This window comes from Meriones unguiculatus, chromosome X, assembly GCF_030254825.1.
Source record: "Meriones unguiculatus strain TT.TT164.6M chromosome X, Bangor_MerUng_6.1, whole genome shotgun sequence".
Lineage (NCBI taxonomy): Eukaryota > Metazoa > Chordata > Mammalia > Rodentia > Muridae > Meriones > Meriones unguiculatus.
In genome coordinates, this window is record NC_083369.1 from 81,290,162 (window position 1) to 81,309,164 (window position 19,003).

General features: G+C 38.3%; 1 protein-coding gene across 7 annotated transcripts in view; it reads left to right on the forward strand.

Annotated features, from left to right (window-relative positions):
- Gria3 (glutamate ionotropic receptor AMPA type subunit 3) overlaps nucleotides 1-19,003 on the forward strand; it is a 350,275-nt gene that overhangs the window by 258,898 nt on the left and 72,374 nt on the right. For all 7 annotated transcript variants that reach the window (XR_009588470.1, XM_060375315.1, XM_060375316.1 and 4 more), the window contains one exon: nucleotides 13,272-13,648. Coding sequence is in view for 6 of the 7 variants with exons in the window: in XM_060375315.1 (XP_060231298.1) it covers nucleotides 13,272-13,648 (377 nt within the window). In the remaining variant the exon portion in view is untranslated. The remainder of the gene's footprint in view (nucleotides 1-13,271; nucleotides 13,649-19,003) is intronic.

A 19,003-nucleotide genomic window follows, 5' to 3' on the forward strand; every position in this document is an offset into this window, starting at 1 on the left:
TATTTTAGAAAAAGGAAAATGGAATTGAGGCAATTTATTTAGCCATATCAAGCACAGTCTGCCCTCTACTGAAAGTCTAGTCATGTGGTTCCTTAACACTATTTCCATCTTTCCTCATTGATCCCCTCATATCGAATGAACCAATATGCACTATGAATTCTGCTGTCTCTCAAATCTAAAGGCAGTCTTCTTCCCAGCCATGGACATTATGACTGTAATAAGATTTTTGTCATTTGTCTGTCATTTAACTGTGTCCCTACCTCTAGTTTTATACTCACAAACCAGATCTTCATTATTGCAATTTCCCACTTTAAAAACTAATATAAAGCTTTAAGAAGGCTATAGTGGTATCTTCACAGTTCCTTTGTGATTTAGGTTTGTTTTTTTTTTTTTTTTTTGTGATTTAGTTTTAAATGGTTTTGGTCTCAGGGAAAATCAGATCTTAGGCAGACCAATGAGGTATATGTGGGTAAGTATAATTGGCTACCAGGAACTACCCACTTCATAAACCAATCTCTAATTAACCAAATTTCAGATTGTGGCAGGAGATTTTTAGTTCTAATAAACAATAATCACTTGCTATGATTGGTACCTGTCTAGACAACAGATACTGAGAAGATAAAAAAAATGGGGAGGGGGGGAACTAAGAAGTCACAGCTGGTAAGAAACAAACATCCATGTATCTTTTTGACTAATGACTCCAGTGGTAGCCAGCACAAACAGGGTGTTGCTCTCAATCAGAAGTGACTACTGGAATCACTCAATGTTTTTTGAATAGGCCTTTGGAAACAAACATAAAGGAAAGAGATTATTTCTAAAAATAATGACACAGAATGGGAACTAAGGCTTAAAATGAGGCTAGGCCCCAGCTATCAAAACTGGGACACGGTCCTCTTGCCAGACAAACAGCACAATAACCTGAATCCCCGCCTCCATTTGTGGGGCTGGAGCCAATAACTACCTGTCTTAGGTCAAGGTTGGCCCTGGGAACTGGGGCAGGAGTGAGTTGCAGATGAGGCACAGTAAATGGATGACAAGAGAGAGTTTTTCTATTTCAAGAGAGGGAGAGACAACCCAATTAATTTTTTGAGGACCCCAAGCCACTCTCAACCATTTTGACATAGTAATAGATTCTCACTTTCCAGATGATGTTTTCTTTTTCTTGTCCCTTATCACCCCAATACTCAAAGGGTATTGTCTTGGCTATAACTCTCTCTGCACTTAGGACATCACCTGACAGATAGGGAAGATTCACTTTTTGTCCTAATGACTCAATATGGTTATACGATAACGGATGACAAAGATTCATTAAACTGAGCTCATGGTGGGAAAAATAAGGTAATATTTTTGTTATTGTTAGCCTGCACTTATAGAGTATTCACTGGCTGCTACCTACTGTGCTAAAGTACTTTACAAGCATTATGTACCTTAATCCTCACAACATGCCTTTGAAGAAGTTCCATTAGTAACCTCATTCTATGTGTGAGACTATTTAAGCTACAAATGGAAGTCACATTCCAAAGACTAAACATCCTGCAGGGCCTGTCTCAGTTGTTTAGGCTACTAAAAGAAAGTATATTAGACTAGTAGCTTAAAAAAAAACAGATATTGATTTGTCACCATTCTGGAGGAAGAGAAGTTCATGATCAAAGATTTCATTGTCTAGTATTAATGAATTTTCTGGCTTACAAATTGTACCTGTTTGTTGTATCTTCACATTTATGAAAGGGGCAAATGGTCTCTGAAGTCTCTTATATAAGAGCACCCTTCATGAGGGTTCTGCTTCATAGACTAACCACTTCCTAAATACCCCATTTTCTAGCAACATTACCTTAGAGATTAGAACTTCAACATATTAAGAGGGGCACAAACATTCTGACCATAACAACAATACAGTTACTTGGATCTATGAAGTTTGTGTGCTTCCAATCAGTTCACTAGCAAAAGTGTTTTGGGTCCATTCCATCTGGAATAATAGTTGAAATTTATTATAAAAGGTGTTTGGTGTCTTAGCCATTCTGGAGAAAAGTTATTGAGGCTTTAGTAGTATGGCAAGAAATTGAGGGTGTCAGTTTCTAATGATCCAGTTATCTGATGTGATCTATCCACCCATTTGCCAGCCCATCAAAACAGAATGCTCAGAGCTCTGTAGCGTCTCCAAAGAAACCTGGCATTGTCTGGAAATAGATCTGTACATTCCTAGCATAAAGCAAGATGTCAGACATGGTGATGTAAGATAAGAGATTTCCTGACATCGTTCAGCTGAAGTGCAGCTCTCTCATAGTGTTTTGGTTTTTCCTCTGGGATGTCCACTCTGCTTCAGGGTTTAATCTCTACACATCCCTTTCTCTCTCTACTTCTATTTGTAAGTGACGGAATTTGAGACCACCAAATGCTTTGTTTAGTAATTCAAACCTCATCGCCTTGATTTTGAAAAGGTGACATTTCTGAAGCTACCTTTCCCTCATTCCCCTGCTGCTCTGGGAAGAGCTTTCCTTTCTGCCCAGGAAGGCTCTTAAAGGAACATTCTCTCTCCTCTCCTGACCTAGAAAAATCCTCTGATGTTTTTTGAGCTGAATAATATGAACTCATTGGCACAGGAGACGACTTCCTGAATAGAACACTAACAGCAGAGGCTCTAAGAGCAACAATCAATAAATGGGACCTCATGAAACTGAAAAGCTTCTGTAAAGCAAAGGATACTGTCATCAGAACAAGACAAGAGCCTACAGACTGGGAAAGGATCTTCACCAACCCTACATCTAAGAGAGGGCTAATATCCAGAATATATAAAGAACTCAAGAAGTTAAAAAGCAACAAATCCAAGTAACCACAATTAAAAAATGGGTTACAGAGCCATACAGAGAATTTTGTACAGAGGAATATAGAATGGCAGAGAAACACTTAAAGAAATGTTCAAAGTCCTTAGTCATCAGGGAAATGCAAATCAAAACAACCCTGAGATTTCACCTTACACCCATCAGAATGGCTAAGATCAAAAACTCAAGTGACAATACACACTGGAGAGGATGTAGAGAAAGGGGAACCCTCCTCCATTGCTGGTGGGAATGTAAACTTGTACAACCACTTTGAAAATAAAACTGGTGTTTTCTCAGATAATCAGGAATAGTTCTTCCTCAAGATCCAGATATGGCACTCCCAGGCATATATCCAAAAGAAGCTCAAGTACACAGCAAGGACATTTGCTCAGCCATGTTGATTGCAGATTCATTTGTAATAGCCAGAATCTGCAAACAACACAGATGTCCCTCAATGGAGGAATGGATACAGAAATGGTGGTACATTTACCCAATGGAATACTACTCTACAATTAAAAACAAGGAAATCATGAAATTTGCAGGCAAAAGGTGGGAACTAGAGAAGATCATCCTGAGTGAGGTATCCCAGAAACAGAAAGACACACATGGTACATACTCACTTATAAGTGGATATTAGACATATAATTTAGGATAAACATACTAAAATTTCTACACCTAATGAAGCTAAGCAAGAAGGAGGACCCTGGGTATGATGATCAATCCTCACTCAGAAAGACAAATGAGACAGACATTGGAAGAGGGAGAACACAGAGATCAATTCATGAGCCTACCCCAGAGGGCCTTTGAAAGATTCTACCCAGCATGGTATCACAGCAGATGTTGAGACTATCATAGCCAAACTTTGGGAAGAGTACAGTGAATCTTATAAAAGAAGGGGGAGATAGAAAGACCTGGAGGGGACAGGAACTCCACAAGGAGAGCAACCCAAGAAATCTGAGCCCAGGGGTCTTTTCTAAGACTGATACTCCAACCAAGAACCATTCATGGAGAAAACCTAGAACCCCTGCACAGATGTAGCTCATGGCAGCTCCAATTCTCCAAGCTCAGTCTCCTAGTAAGGGGAACAGGGACTTTCTCTGACATGAACTCAGTGGCTGGCTCTTTGATCGCCTTCCCCTGAAGGCGGAGCAGCCTTACCAGGCCACAGAAGAAGACAATGCAGCCAGTCCTGATGAAACCTGATAGGCTAGGGTCAGATGGAAGGGGAGGAAGACCTCTCCTATCAGTGGACTTGGAAAGGGATATGGGAGGAGATGAGGGATGCAGGGTGGGATTGGGAGAGAATGAGGAAGGGGGCTACAGTTGGGATACAAAGTGAATAAACTATAATTAATATAAAAAATTTTAAAAATAAGTAGGAAAAAATGAAATAAAATTCTGCGCAGAACTGGCAGAAAAAAAAAGAAAAATAGAATGAAAAATATATAAAATCATTCTGGAAAACTGACAGCAAACCACTAAAGTGGACTGTCAAATTCCACGTCCCTCTAAAACCTATGAATGGAAAAACTAGGCTTTACTGTCATGCTTGGAGGAAGAGCTTGCTGTCAGAGAGGATAGTATAAGCTAAATGTGTCCTCATCTTCATGGAGAAATTTTATTCTTTTGGCATTAGAAAGTTTTCAAAGTCTCTATTCATGATAGAAATGGAGAAAAAAAAACCTGAAAGTACAGGTTTGAATTTCTGGCAGACCTGACCCCTTGTGATTTGCAAGTAGCTTCAGAAGAAGAAAGAGGAAAAAAAACTCTCTGATGATTTCTCAGAGTACTTAGTGGACAAAAAGATGGAGAACAGGAAACTACTACTTGCATTTAGCAGGAAAACTACACAGACAGGTACCACTTTATCTTTCCAATACTGCATTCTATATCTTTTTTATGTAGTATGGACCAGAGCAAGAAACCCACACAAATAGGTACCACTTTATATTTCTAGTACTGCATTATATACCTTTTTATGTAGTATGGATCAGAGCAAGAAAACAATAAAGAAAGGCCAAGCTGGAGATAACTTTGCCAAGGATATTTCTGTGTCTACCATGAAAGTCCCAAGAAAAAGTCAAAAGCAATTAAGTTTGGTATAGAATAAAGACATCAATTAGTCTCTTTTCAGATGAGTCCTGAATTTTTTTTCCTCTAAAGAAAATCAAAGTTGATGTTGGGGCACCTTGTATCTTTAAGAAGGTTGTTTTAGAAACAAATGTCAGCAGAATACAATGTGCCCCATTACGTGTGCCCTTCAAAACACTGTGCTCTTGAAACTGTCCACCTGCTTTTAGCAATTTTGATTTAGAGCTGGATCTCTGTAACACTGCCACATAGTAATCATTCCTGCTCAAATGGCTCACACACCACCAGTTTTTACTGCTCCTAAACAGCAAGTGTTTTAAGAGGGCTTAAAAAATCATTTTGTGGCTATCAGGATTCTTAAATATTTTTTAGCCAAACATCTAATTCATTTTTATAGATGACTAGGAGATCCACAAGGGACTAAACATTAGCATTGCTCATTGAGAAAACCAAGAAATAAAACCTGATGGAGGACAGGCATGACAGGAATTTTTCAGGGAGGATGGATATTAGCAAATTTTAACAATAACACAAAAATTACAGTTTGGGAACTGGAATACTGGTATGCCTATTCTAGTGTTCTGTCCACTGATTTATACTGGCTCAGTTCAGTATACTCATCAGCAGCTCATGGGAATCCTGATATTATTACAGTCAGAAATGTCATTTCTTCCTGGCTTTGGTGCATATGACTTGCATTCTAGCTGTGTTCTGAGGTATTCCATCCAAGATACTCATCACCTTTCTATGTGCCCTTTAACATAATGCAATACTAATCTCTAGTTATCTCTTAAAATATTTTAAGATACAATATAAAAAGCAGGGAGTTTCTGTCCTCAGAAAAGATATATGACCTAACAAGGTTTATTTAAAGAAAAAAAAAAAGCAAGAAATGGGCTAGAAGAAAATTGGAGCTTCAGTTATGAAGAGGACACCTCCCAGTGAGCACTGCCAAATCCTTTATGTTCTTAGCACCTAGAACTAAAAATAAAGAGGACGTGGGATTACTTTGAGAAAGGCCAGGAAAGATATTATCCAGATTAGTTCTTCTGACTTGGAAGATAATAGAAAGCTCAGGAATGAAAATGAGATTGTCATATGTTGATTCCAGGTCGTGGTCCTCGGGTGTAAGAGATTCCTTCCCACTCCAAGAAGAAATGTCAGTTCAGCAGATACTACTTACAATGACATTTCTTTGCCTACAAGAAATTACCTAAGATTGTCTAAGATAGATTCTAAGATAGATTTATTTTCTATTAACAAGACATAAAGTCAATCTGTCCTTCCAGTCAAGATAGTGAAGCAAGGATCCAGTAACATATGCCATATACTTACTAGAGTCTTCAGGTGATTACACTGGCCTCTGCCAGAGAGGAATGTTAATTTGGTAAAAGTGCTCCTCTACTGAAAGGACATACAGACTTGAGGGAAGAGCATTAATGATACATGAAAGTCTGCTATTCTGAGCAGAGGGGTGGGGAAGTATTTCTATCCAAATTTAGCATTACAGGGCCTTCATCCAACTCCTGGGATGCCCTTTTGTCTATACTGGGTCTTTAAATCCATCAGCTCTCCAAGGAAAAGAAGTCCAAATCAATAGACCCATACTGAGTCATCTGTTCTGGATAAAGAAATGAGGAGATCCTGTTGTGACCCTGCTTGTTGTTGTACAAATAGATCTCATCCCTTTCTTCAGATCTTAATAAAGGCAGACATTGAATGTCTCATAGAGTACAGCCAATAAAACAGTTTAATCCCTGTCCCACAATACATAGCAATTATATTCTTTATTGACCAGTTTAATTCTGTTCCTCTTTTTTTTTTCTCACACATTTAAATTTTCTGGAGGAAATGCCTGCCAAAGGCCACTAAAGCTTTATGCTTGGTGCAGGGCAGGGGGAGCAAATCACTGCTCTCTTCTCTTAAGGTCGACAGGATACATCTCCTTTCTTCCTTCTGCCCTTGCTACCAGAAAATCTTTTGAAATGGTGGCTGACAAGCTCCTGCTCAAACAAAATCTCCAAATGGGTTACAAACTTTATATCAGCTAATCAGATGAAAATACTTTAAAACATAACAAACCTTCCACCTCAAACAATTTGTAAAATTACAATTTAACTAAATGTCATCTCCTCTTAAAAGTTGTCAGCAGCTTAAATGCATGGTCCCTGTGCACAGAAGTCTGTTGGGGTTTAGGTTTTATGAAATTTACAACTTTGGCCACCCACCTATGAAAACAGTTATAAATCCCCTCAAGATAAATCCCCTGCAATAACTCAGTTACTTGGGTTTGCCCCTGGTTAAGTAGGGGAGGGGAAAAGCCTAGTTTAGTGTGTTTACAGAGCCCATACAGCCATTCTTAAGCTGCTTGATTAAAATCTTTTAAGTAGTCAAAATGCAAGTTAAAACACCAGTAGAGTCTTCTTCTGAGCTCTTAGCATTTGCTGGTTTTTGTCTGTGCCCTGGAGCACCCTCATACCAAGTACTTACCCACCTAGGGTTTTAAAAGTGACTTTCCTGCTGCTGTTACCAGCATGGGCTTGATGACAAAAGGCCACTGGAGTGGTTCAGGACACCAGAAGAGAGACACTTGATTATTAAGTCAGATGCTCACCTGCTCCAGTCTCAGACATAATTCTTCATGCTTTGCTCCAGTCACAACTGACTTACATTAAAAACAAATATCAAGGGAAGAATTTCAGGGGAGGGTGAGTTTGATCCATACATGTTACATTCATATATGAATATTAAATAAAAATATTTTAAAAGAGGGATTTAATTCCAGTGGTTACCTTATTTAGGTTTTCATTACCATTGGCCTCTTAAAACTTTAATTTTCATTTAAAGTATCCCCCTTGTCTATATGCCATGGCAGTCCCAGGAATGCTAACTGAGGATTTTTAGACACTTATTAGTAATTCTCCATGTTACCATTGATAATCAAACTGATTGTTTCACAGTCATTATGGCAGGCAGATCATAAGCTCTGAAATAACCCACCATCACAGATATATTTTATAATACGGAAGGAGGGATAGTGGTATGAGAGGGCAACAGCTTCTCCACAACTGGCTCTGAGCTGATATGCCAGTTTTCATGACTTGTCTCTCACCAAGAATTCAAGAGATAGAAAAAGTAAAAATTGCTCCAGCCTCCCACACATCTTACTATCCAAGGGCTCAATCAGAAACTCTCTTCCTTTCCATTGGTTGAGCCTTCTCCTAGCTCCTTGCAGCTATCACTTTCTCAACCTGTAGGTCTTTATTAAGGGTCCTTAAAGGTACATGGTAAAATCTTGTTTCGGAGCCAGGTCACAGCATCAGTGATATTTAATTGAGCCCAGATATAACATTATCCTCCACTGAGACAGTACATTTAAAAAAAAAATAAGCTCTGAGATCCCAGCACTTGAAAGACTGAGGTAAGAGGAGCACCACAAATGTGAAGCCACCCTGAGCCATGAAGTAAATTCAAGGTTAACCTGGACTGCATAGTAACATGTCTTATAAAAGGAAAATTGGAAAGAAAATGCTTTCCAGAAATAATGAAATCAGAAAATTAAATGTTAGGCTAAGGGAAAGAAGCAAGTACCTGAGGGGAACAGATAAGTGATTTTTTTTTTTTTTTATTCAACAATACTTTAAACTCCAAATGGCCTCCTTTGGGAATCTGTTCTTTTGCTAAATGTTCCTAAGAACTAGACAATAAAACATCATTCCTCCTCTGTCTAACAACTTCTTTTCAGTGTTTAGTGATGTTTACCGTGTGGTGGGTGTTGGAGTTACTGAGTTACTTATTTATTTATTTTTGGTATGGGTATTTCTGTTTTGTTTTGTATTTGACTGTTAGCTTTCCTTCTTTCTTTCTGAAATTATAATATAATTACACCATTATCCCCTCTCTTTCCTCCAACCAAACCCTTCCATATATAAAGTGGTGTGTGGATTTTACATTTAAAGGGGATCGATTGCCTCAATCTTCTATTCTGTACCTACTTGAAAAGAGCTTAGTTCCCTCAAATTCAGTCCAAATACCCATTTACTTCTACCTTTGAAGACAGGGAAAGAAATAGCAATTTCTCCTAGAAGGATCAAGACTTACAAGATGAAAAAAAATCATTGAATTAAGTAATTAAATTCAAATGAGATCAAATGGGGACTGATACTAGATGCGTATTTGTATCCTCTGAGCAAGAGGCAGAGACATGTTGCCAGTGAGAGGAAGTGCCTTTATGTTTGAATTCTCTTGGCATGAAAAAATTCTAGCTGATTTAAGCTATTTTTGCCAAAAAAAAAAAGTGCTAGCTTTCTCACCAATTCCATTCTTTGTTTCTATGACCTGGACTAGCCCTCAGCCAAAGGATAAAATAGGTAAAATTTGTCATTGCCTCCCATCTCATCTTCTCATCTTCAGTTAACTGCAATATGAAGAGAGTTGAAGCCATAGATGATAATGTTGAAAAAAGAAAAATAAAGGACAGAACCATAAACGATCTTTCTTATTCTACAATTCTTCAGTGATTACCTCCTAAAAGGCACTTTTAGAAGTACAAATTATACCTTGGTAAAGAATAAAATCTAGGAAAAAAAAAAACAGGTAAAGAATATTGATAAAAGTAGGAAGAGAGCCTGTCATCTTTAGTGTCAGAAAGCCAAATGAAAGAGTTTAACATGCTCAATCCTCATTCAGAAAGGTAAAAGAGATAGACATCAGAATAGAGAGAAAACAGGGAACAGGACAGGAGCCCACCACAGAAGGCCTTTGAAAGACTACCCAGCAGGGTATCAATCAAAGCAGATGCTGAGATCCTTAGTCAAACTTTGGGCAGAGTGCATGGAATCTTATGAAAGAAGGGGGAGCCAGAAAGATCTGGAAGGGACAGGAACTCCACAAGGAAGAGCAACAGAACCAAAACATCAGGCACAGGGGTCTTTTCTGAGACTGATACTCCAACCAAGGGCTATGAGTAGAGGTAACCTAGAACTCCTGTACAAAAGTAGCCCATGGCAACTCAGTCTGCAAGTGGGTGCCCTAGTAATGCGAACAGGGACTGTCTCTGACATGAACTCAGTGCCTGGCTCTTTGATAAGCTCCCCCTGAGCCAGGTGGTTGCGGCGGGGGGGTAGCCTTACCAGGCCACAGAGGAAAACAATGCTGCCAGTCCTGATGAGACCTAATGGGCTAGGGTCAGACAGACAGGGAGGAGGACCTCTCCTATCAGCAGACTGGGAAAGGGGCATGGGAGGAAAAGAGGGCGGTCAGGATTGGGAGAGGTCAAGGAAGGGGGCTACAGTTGGGATACAAAGTGAATAAATTGTAAGAAATTAAAAATTAAAAAACAAGACAAACAAAAAGAGTATATCGTACAAAAGCCCAATGATGTCACATAAACAGTTGATTTCTTTTTTATTTTTAAATTTTTATTTATTATTTATTGCAATTTGTATCCGGGCTGTGGCCCCCTCCTTCTTCTCCTCCCAATCCCTCCGTCCTTCTTCTCCTCCTATGCCCCTCGCCTATTCCACTGGTAGGAGAGGTCTTCCTCCCCTACTATCTGACCCTAGCCTATCAGGTCTCATCAAGGCTGGCCGTATAATCTTCCTCTGTGGCCTGGCAAGACTGCACCCCCCAGAGGAAGGTGATCAGAGAGCCTGCCACTGAGTTCATGCCAGATTACAGTACCTGTTCCCCTTATTAGAGAACTCACTTGGAAACTGAGTCTGTGGGCTAAATCTGAGCAGGGATAAAGGTCCTCTCCAAGCATGATCCTTGGTTGGGGGGTCAGTCTCTCTGAAAGATTGTACTGATCAAAGTATCGAAGCATAGGTTGAGACTCATAGCCAAACTTTGGGCACAGTGCATGGAATTTTATGAAAGAAGGGGAAGATAGAAAGAACTTGACAGGATAGGAGCTCCAAAAGGAGACCATCAGAACAACAACAACAACAACAAAAATACCTGGGCCCTGGTGCCCCTGCAGAGATTGATAATACCCCAACAACTGATTTCTAACAAGAGGTGTTTGAGTCTGGCATCTAAGTTTACAGTTCAAGAAATAGTTTCTTAACCACTGGGCCATCTTTACAGCCCCAAAAGGCAGGGAGTCTTGTGGAAGAAGTGGGGGAGGGGGATAGAAGGACATGGAGGGGACTGGGGCCCTACAAGGAGACCAACAAAGATTAAAAATCTGAGCCCAGGGGCTCCTGCAGAGACTGATGTAGCAATCAAGGACCATGCAAAGAGAGAACCTAGACCCCCTGCTCAGATGTAGCCAGTTGACAGCTCAGTCTCCATGTGGGTCTCCAGGTAAGGGGAGTAGGGGCTGCCTCTGTCATGAACTTGGTTGCCTGTCCCTTGTGATGTGGCCTTGCTAGAGTTCCAAGGCAGTCCTGATGAAACTACATATGCTATGGGCAGATTGCTGAGGAGGAGAATTCCCCCTTTCAGTGGACTAGGAGAATGGGATGGGGGAAAGAGAGAGGGAGAGTGAGACTGGGGGGGGAGTTGAGGGAGGAGGTTTCAATCGGGATATATAATGAATAAATTCTAAAAAAACAAATTAAATAAAAAAGGATTCATTTCAATAAGTCAGAGGGACTACAAATTAGCTCTTGAAATTGAAGTGCTGCTTTAATTTAGAGATAATGAAGTTCAAGTTTCAAGAACATTGACTGTGATGAGTAGAGGTGCAATATACATAGGATGGTAGAAGAATCAAAAAGTGAAAGGAGTGGTTTTTGGTAAACAAAACTGCCTATGATTTCAACTGACTGTGTGTTGTATGACTTTTCCCTGGGAAGACATGAACAAATGGCTACTACAGCATCAATGACAGGCCAAAGCAACAATTCCACCAACATACATTTTGGCAAAGCAATGATTTTGTTGGGATTCCTTACAGTAGTATGGGCAAGGGGGCATTTACAGAAGCATGGATAATTCAGAAGAATTGCATTGTGGAGCAAAATATTATAGTATGTAGTACACGTATGCAAGCATCAGTTGAAAACACATTGCTGGTTAAGAGAATGGATCCTAATCTCAGTATTAGAGGTCTAGTTTCAGCTTCTTTTTCCTTTGTAGTATTCAGTAGAAGTTTTGGTTACTGCTTTGTCCGTTAAAATATACATCATTTGAAGAGAAAACGGTAATTGTACCAACTTTAAGGTTGCTAGGAAAATAAAGTATAATAATATGTGTAAAGTGCTTGGCACAGTGCCTCATACAGAGGAAGCACTTAGTTAGCATGAAGAGCTGCTCATCATCTGCATTTCGCTTAAATACAAAGCATTTTTCAGCTGGTTTGAGTTGTCCTATTCAATTCACCAAAGTAAACTTCATTTTGTGGTAAATATACTTTTGTTCAAACTTCCTCCATCTCTCCCCACAGGTAAAGATATTGAAACAACTATATCACAGACAAAAAAAAATGATCATACTTGGTAATTTACTACATATCTGATATGCCATACTTATTCCCATAGTCATATACATCTTCCTACCTGTACATTTTAAAAACTGTTTCCACACTAAAACAGTACTACCATTCAAAAGGAACAATTGTACCAAAAATAAGTGCAAAAATCACTAATGCTTTGTTTTCCTGAGATTAAGATGACATACCTTAAAATGAGTTAATTATTCAGTGCATTGCTAAAGTTTATTTATCAATATGATATGTGTTAATGTTGTGATTATATTTATCACCAGAAAATATAGCTTATTTGATAAATTAATATATATTCTAATAGCTGTTTTATCCTCGTATCTCCCATGCAGAAATATTGCATTTTTTTCATGTACCGTGTTCAACGATCAACAACTATTTAAGACATACATTTTTAATATAGAACCTACTGCAATAATAGATACAAAATCATATTCTGGGTCCATGTCTTCAAATGATGTATATTTTAACAAACTTATACTGAATACTACAAGGGAAAAGAAAGAAAATATAAGAAATACAGGTTGTTACGTACAGTATGCAAAAATTCTTGTCAAATAAGAGAGACAGACATAATACCTTGAATATTAAAACAAGAAAACAAAAAAATTAGATATGTCATAAAGAAGTACAAATTGAGGTATGAGAGAGCAAAAAGAAATCAGGGGGGAATGGAACTAGTTTCCCTAAGCCAATGTGCTTCGTAGAACAAAATATCAGGCCTTTTTCCTTATTTGACCAACAAATTAAAGCAATTTAGAATCCACTGAATACCCCTACTTCTTTAATCTTAGCATTGACAAATCTGCTGGTGATAATGTTTGAATATATTGTATTTCCTCCAAAGACATTTATTAAGTTACAAATGATGAAGGAAATGCTGTCTGTAAAAGCACTATGTCTTTGTTTTTCAGAGAGCTGATATAGCTGTTGCTCCACTCACTATAACATTGGTCCGTGAAGAAGTCATAGATTTTTCAAAGCCATTTATGAGCCTGGGAATCTCCATCATGATAAAGAAGCCTCAGAAATCAAAACCAGGCGTATTTTCATTCTTGGATCCTTTAGCTTATGAAATCTGGATGTGCATTGTCTTCGCTTACATTGGAGTCAGTGTAGTTCTTTTCCTAGTCAGCAGATTTAGCCCTTATGAATGGCACTTGGAAGACAACAATGAAGAACCTCGTGACCCACAAAGCCCTCCTGATCCTCCAAATGAATTTGGAATATTTAACAGTCTTTGGTTTTCCTTGGGTGCTTTTATGCAGCAAGGATGTGATATTTCTCCAAGGTTTGTTTTTGTATAATACAGAATACATGCTTGTATTTTGTGGTCATACTCTACTCATGTCCATCTGATTTTCACCTGCATCAGCTTCAGAGTTTTTTTCATTTAACATTCCATCAAATCACAAATTATCATCAAGCCATTTTGTTTGTTTATGCCCATGAGGTGAGGTGTTGCTGGTGATGCTTCAAAAGCCTAAGGTTTGCTACAATATTCATAAATACACAAATTCTGGATAAAGTTAACAGCCACATAATATTCCTATAAAAGTTTCCTCATTAATTAAGCTCAAACATTATCTCATTTGCCAAGGGATGAGTCTAGACAAAATGTAAAAGAAGATAGAGCATCTCTTTAAAAATCTTCCCACCTTCCCCTATTAGTCTTGCCTTTCTGATTTTGCTCTCAGACTGTCTAGAACTATGCTAGCACCTACTCAAGATTCCTAGCTAAAACTACAAAACTTCTTAAAGAAAACATCAGAAATTCAGGACAAACCTTAGTGACATTGTCATATTTGAAAATAGTTATCAATTTCTTATAAAGATAGGCACAGAGTTAGGATGTGACACAAGCATTTTACTCTCATTAATACCGCCAAAGAAAAGTGTGTGAGTGACCATAGTAGGTTTAGCTGTAATAAACAAAATATAGAAACAAATTGAATGTTCAACTGGTAGATATATCAATAAATAGTGGAATATCCATTCAGTGGAACACTATTCAATTAAAAGATTAGATTATTGGTGAATATTAATGGTACAGAGGTACCTTGAAAACATAATGACAACTCAACTCTCTATATTGAATATGCCATTATATATCATTCCATTTGTTCCAGACAGACAAATATATATCGATAAAAAGGACAATCAAGAAATAGGCAGAATTTGAAGGGATAAGAAAACAGAGAGTGAAGGAGAGATCAGAAAGAGCCTGTCAAGTGTGCCTGAGCAAGTACAGGAGTCAGAAACAACTTTTAAGGGTTTTTTTTTAAATCTCATTTATTACGGATATTTTCTGTTTATTTTCTTGAAGAACTATACTTCCAAATGCTGTTCATTCTGATGAACTGACACTTTATAGTTGCATGTGGGGCATGTGCCTTACTTCTCTCATCCTTGTCCTAGGTCTTCCAGGATTAACTATAAATTGACTTGAGTGAGCTGACAAGGCTGATATTAAAACTTTCCAAAAATAGATTGTGATGATGGTTGCAGAACTCTAAATTTACTTTAACCATTGAAAAAATATAATTTTCATTGATATTAACTCTTATACTGGTAACTCATATGGGATGCAAACTTACCTCAGCAAAGCTATTGAAGATATTTAGCATGGCTTGGGATGTAGCTCAGTAGGAGCATGCTTGCTTAGTATATTCAAGACTCTGGGTTTAATCTTCAGGGCAGGAAGAAATGTTGAAGGTGAATGTCCTAGGCCTCAACAACAAAACATATTAACTCACCAAATCACAACTAGTAATGAATTCTTAGTCATACAATATTATAACTGAATATACCATATTTATAATCATCAAAAAATTTGAGGGACCAGAGAAATGGCCAGGTGGATAAGAACATTTGTTATACAAGCATTAGAACCTAAGTTCAAGTAGCCAGCACACATAAAAAGCCAGGCATGACTATGCCCACTTGTAACCCCAGCATTGTGGGTTGGAGACAAGCATATCTTGAGAGCCCACTGGTCAGCCAGCATAGGCTAAGTTACAGGTTCAGTGAGAGATGACATCTTAAGTCAATAACATGCAGAGTGATAAAGGAAGACACCAAGTCTGTGCTCTTGCCTTTGATTGTTTGTACCCCAATTCATCCCCATACATGCACCACATACATACACAGTACACACACAACCCACTACACACATAACAAACATGCACACATTAAAAATTATCAAACAAAATACTGTAACTTTGGCCAAATTAAACATTAATCCAAATACTGACTTAAGTCAATACTGTAAACGTACAGGGATTTTTCAGTTAGAAATTAAGGACTTGGGGCTGGGAAGATACCCCAACCAATACAATGTTCCCTTTGCTACCATGAGAACTTGATTCAATTCCCAGAACCCACATCAAAGCCAAGGATGGTGGTACTTGCTTCTAAAACCAGTGGTGGGAAGGTACAAAGAGGGTGATCCATGGCGCTCACTGGTGAGCCAGTCAGGCCTAATTTATAAACTATAGGCTAATAATAGACACAGTCTCAAAGGAAAGGGTGAACAGTATTCCTAAGGATGACACCCAAGGTCTTTCTTCCTCTATTCTCTACACTCACTACTATATGCATATACATACAGACATACAGACATACATGCACACACACACACACACACACACACACACACTTTTCTATTTTTGAAAAATGCCACCCTCAATCTGCTTGGTTGGGTTCTTCAAGTTATTTCATTTTCTGTTCCTTTTGTGTTCAGAAGTGTCATTTTTGTGGTATCATCAGGGATTTCATTTCCTTTCCTAGTTTCTTTCGGGGGGGGGGGTTGTAAAATAATCACTTCAAGAGACTATGATCTCTGAATGAGTCTATAATTGAAAGATTTCTAACATGGTTGGCAATCTGTTTTGAGACAATGCTGAAGAGTCATTAAGGCTAGAGATTTTCTTGGTTTCTGTAAGTCAATTTTCAAAACTACATTTGTGATATTCCTACTGGACAGCTTCCTACTATGATACATACTCAAACAGGTCTCTTCCAAAGCCATTTTTTACAAGTATTTATGCACATTACTTCATTTAATATTAACTAAAACTGACACTGAAAATGACAAGTTAGACCAGTTATGTTTTTTTGCTTTAATTTCTGGGGGCACAATTTAAGCTATGGATTTTCTGCGATCCTGAGCCTTTTCATTCCAAGGTACAGACTTTATTATGTTGCTCAAGATGTCATCATATAGTACAATGGCTTCCAAACTTTTCCACCATGGCCCGCAGTAAGAATTCATTTTTCTGTCTTGATTCACTATACAAAAATGTGTATAAGCATACATGAACCACATACATACACCATACACACACAACCCACCACACACATAACAAACATACTATCCAGAAAGCCAAGAATGTGAGCATAGACTATACACTGTTACTTTCATTAAAATTGAGGTAATTCAAGGAATTATCCTTGAGATTGTATTTGAAAATAGAATTAGCAAGTATTGGAACAGGAGGAAATGTCAAAGAAAATTCAGTCTAACTGCTGCTGTTTCTTGGGGAAAGTACAACATTCTCTGTACTCCCACTGTGTATGGACACATTATCTACAGTCTCACCTGGATTATAATCTTTAACCAATTGCCACAGTGTCCACATCATGCTTACTTTTAAGCTGGTGAAAGTGGCACAGGTTAAATAATTTACCTAGTCACACTGACAATGATAGCCAGAACTATAACCTAGCTCTAATCCCCAAACCCTCATCTTTCTACTGTGTCCTGCTTTGTTCATATCATAGAATACAGTCTTTCCTAGAGATATGACACTAGGGAACTTAACTTCATGAAGATTTTAAGAGCCAACAGTAGAATTGCTTCCAACTACTTCACACTGCAAAACTGAAGGGGCACCATTGCTTTCCTCACTCCCGTCACTCTTAGGGAAAAGAAATGTTTTCTTATTTCTATCCCTTAAAAAAGTGCATCAGTTGTTGTTAATGAAAGTGTGCAGTGAGCATTCATAATACTGCTGAGTATGTGCTCAGTGAGAGCATAAGGCTGCAAAATCAGCAATAAGGGATAATGAGGAAAACTGCTGGCATCGTTCCACTGCCATCAAATGCAGTTATTGACAGTTACCTAGAAGCTTCGAGATGCTGCATCAATATCAGGTTTGATATTTGAACTGCTCTAATTGTTCAGAGTAAATTACTTTGTTTTACATGAAGCTGTAGGCTGAGTGAAAGTTACAGAAGGTAATCAATATAATAAGCCAAGGCTATATTCATACATCAACTGATTTATCTGTGTTGGGGGGGCGGGGGATCCAGAGAAAAAAAAGGAACACATTCAGTTTAACCCTCTTCATCTTGAATGTGCTCTGGGGGCCAGCCGGTAGGGACAGCCAGATGGAGGGAGTAGAGTGGTTAAGCGGGAGGTGCTAAAGTTAGCTTCACTGCATTCGCAATCTGCTCAGCAGTTGTGTAACCTGGGGCAACTTGTTAAGCCTAACTAAACCTCATCAATAAAATGCAAATCAAATTAAATGCAATGAAAAGCACAGTTCCTGGCCTATGAGCTCGATGAATGTTAACTATTGTTGTCATGAAATTGGATTCTTCTAATCATCCTAGTCTAGTATATATACCGGTTAATATTGCTTTTGGTCTCAGTTCTACAGCAACTGATAATCCACCTGAAATACTGATCCATAGCAAAGTGCAAGACTCTTGAGGGACAAGCCGCAACATTCCTTCTTGATCCCACCAAGTGTTTTTAAGGATTACATTTCTTTGAAAACACTTTGAGTGCACTATTCCATAATATGTCGCTCACATAGACAAGAGGTTAAAGCGTTTTAAAAATCTGAAAGTTGTTTCTTTTGTAAAACTATGATAAAGCCACTTGTGTCATCTGGAGTCCAATTTCAGGCAAATGCGCCCCCTGCTGATTTTCTGTGAGGCTGCAGGAACAACTGAGAAAAAAAAAGAAGACTTCAGGGTTGGGAGAATTACCAAAATGAAAATGTAAGGCAATTAGACAAATATAGACATCACTGTTGGGTAAAGATTACTCCAAAGGTACTTTTTAATTAAGTTTTCAAGAAAGCAAGCCCTTTGAAGAAGTAGTCAGGGACTCTGTCCCAGTTACACGTGGGTCTTACACACATTGATTCTCCTTTAAAAGAACAGTTATGTGTAGGATAAGAGAAGGTGTGAGCTGCCTTCGAAGTAATATCCTTTCCTTTCGTGATGTAGACCACTCTTTTCATCTTACTGCAAATGCATTCACTGTAGTAGTGATGTGGTGATGCATTAATAATGCAAGGGCAGGAATTTTATGACAACTATTTCATGACTTCAGTTGACAGCTGTAGTTTTCAGTCTTTGGAACGTGGTTACTTACTTCCATCAGAGAAGACTGTAAGAAACAAAGATTGATTCTGTACATTTTTTAAAAAGATTCTATCAGAATCTAAGGATTGAATGGAGGATTGAAATGATGAAAACTTTAGAAACAGGAGAGAGGGCTGATAAAAAAATTGGACAAAGGCAAAGGTTTAGGTTCCTCTTGCCTTCATCATTTCATGAAGTTAAGATAGTGCAGGTTACAAAATTTATTTACAGGATTGAGCATATTCCCTAGGGTCTTCCTTGTTGTTTA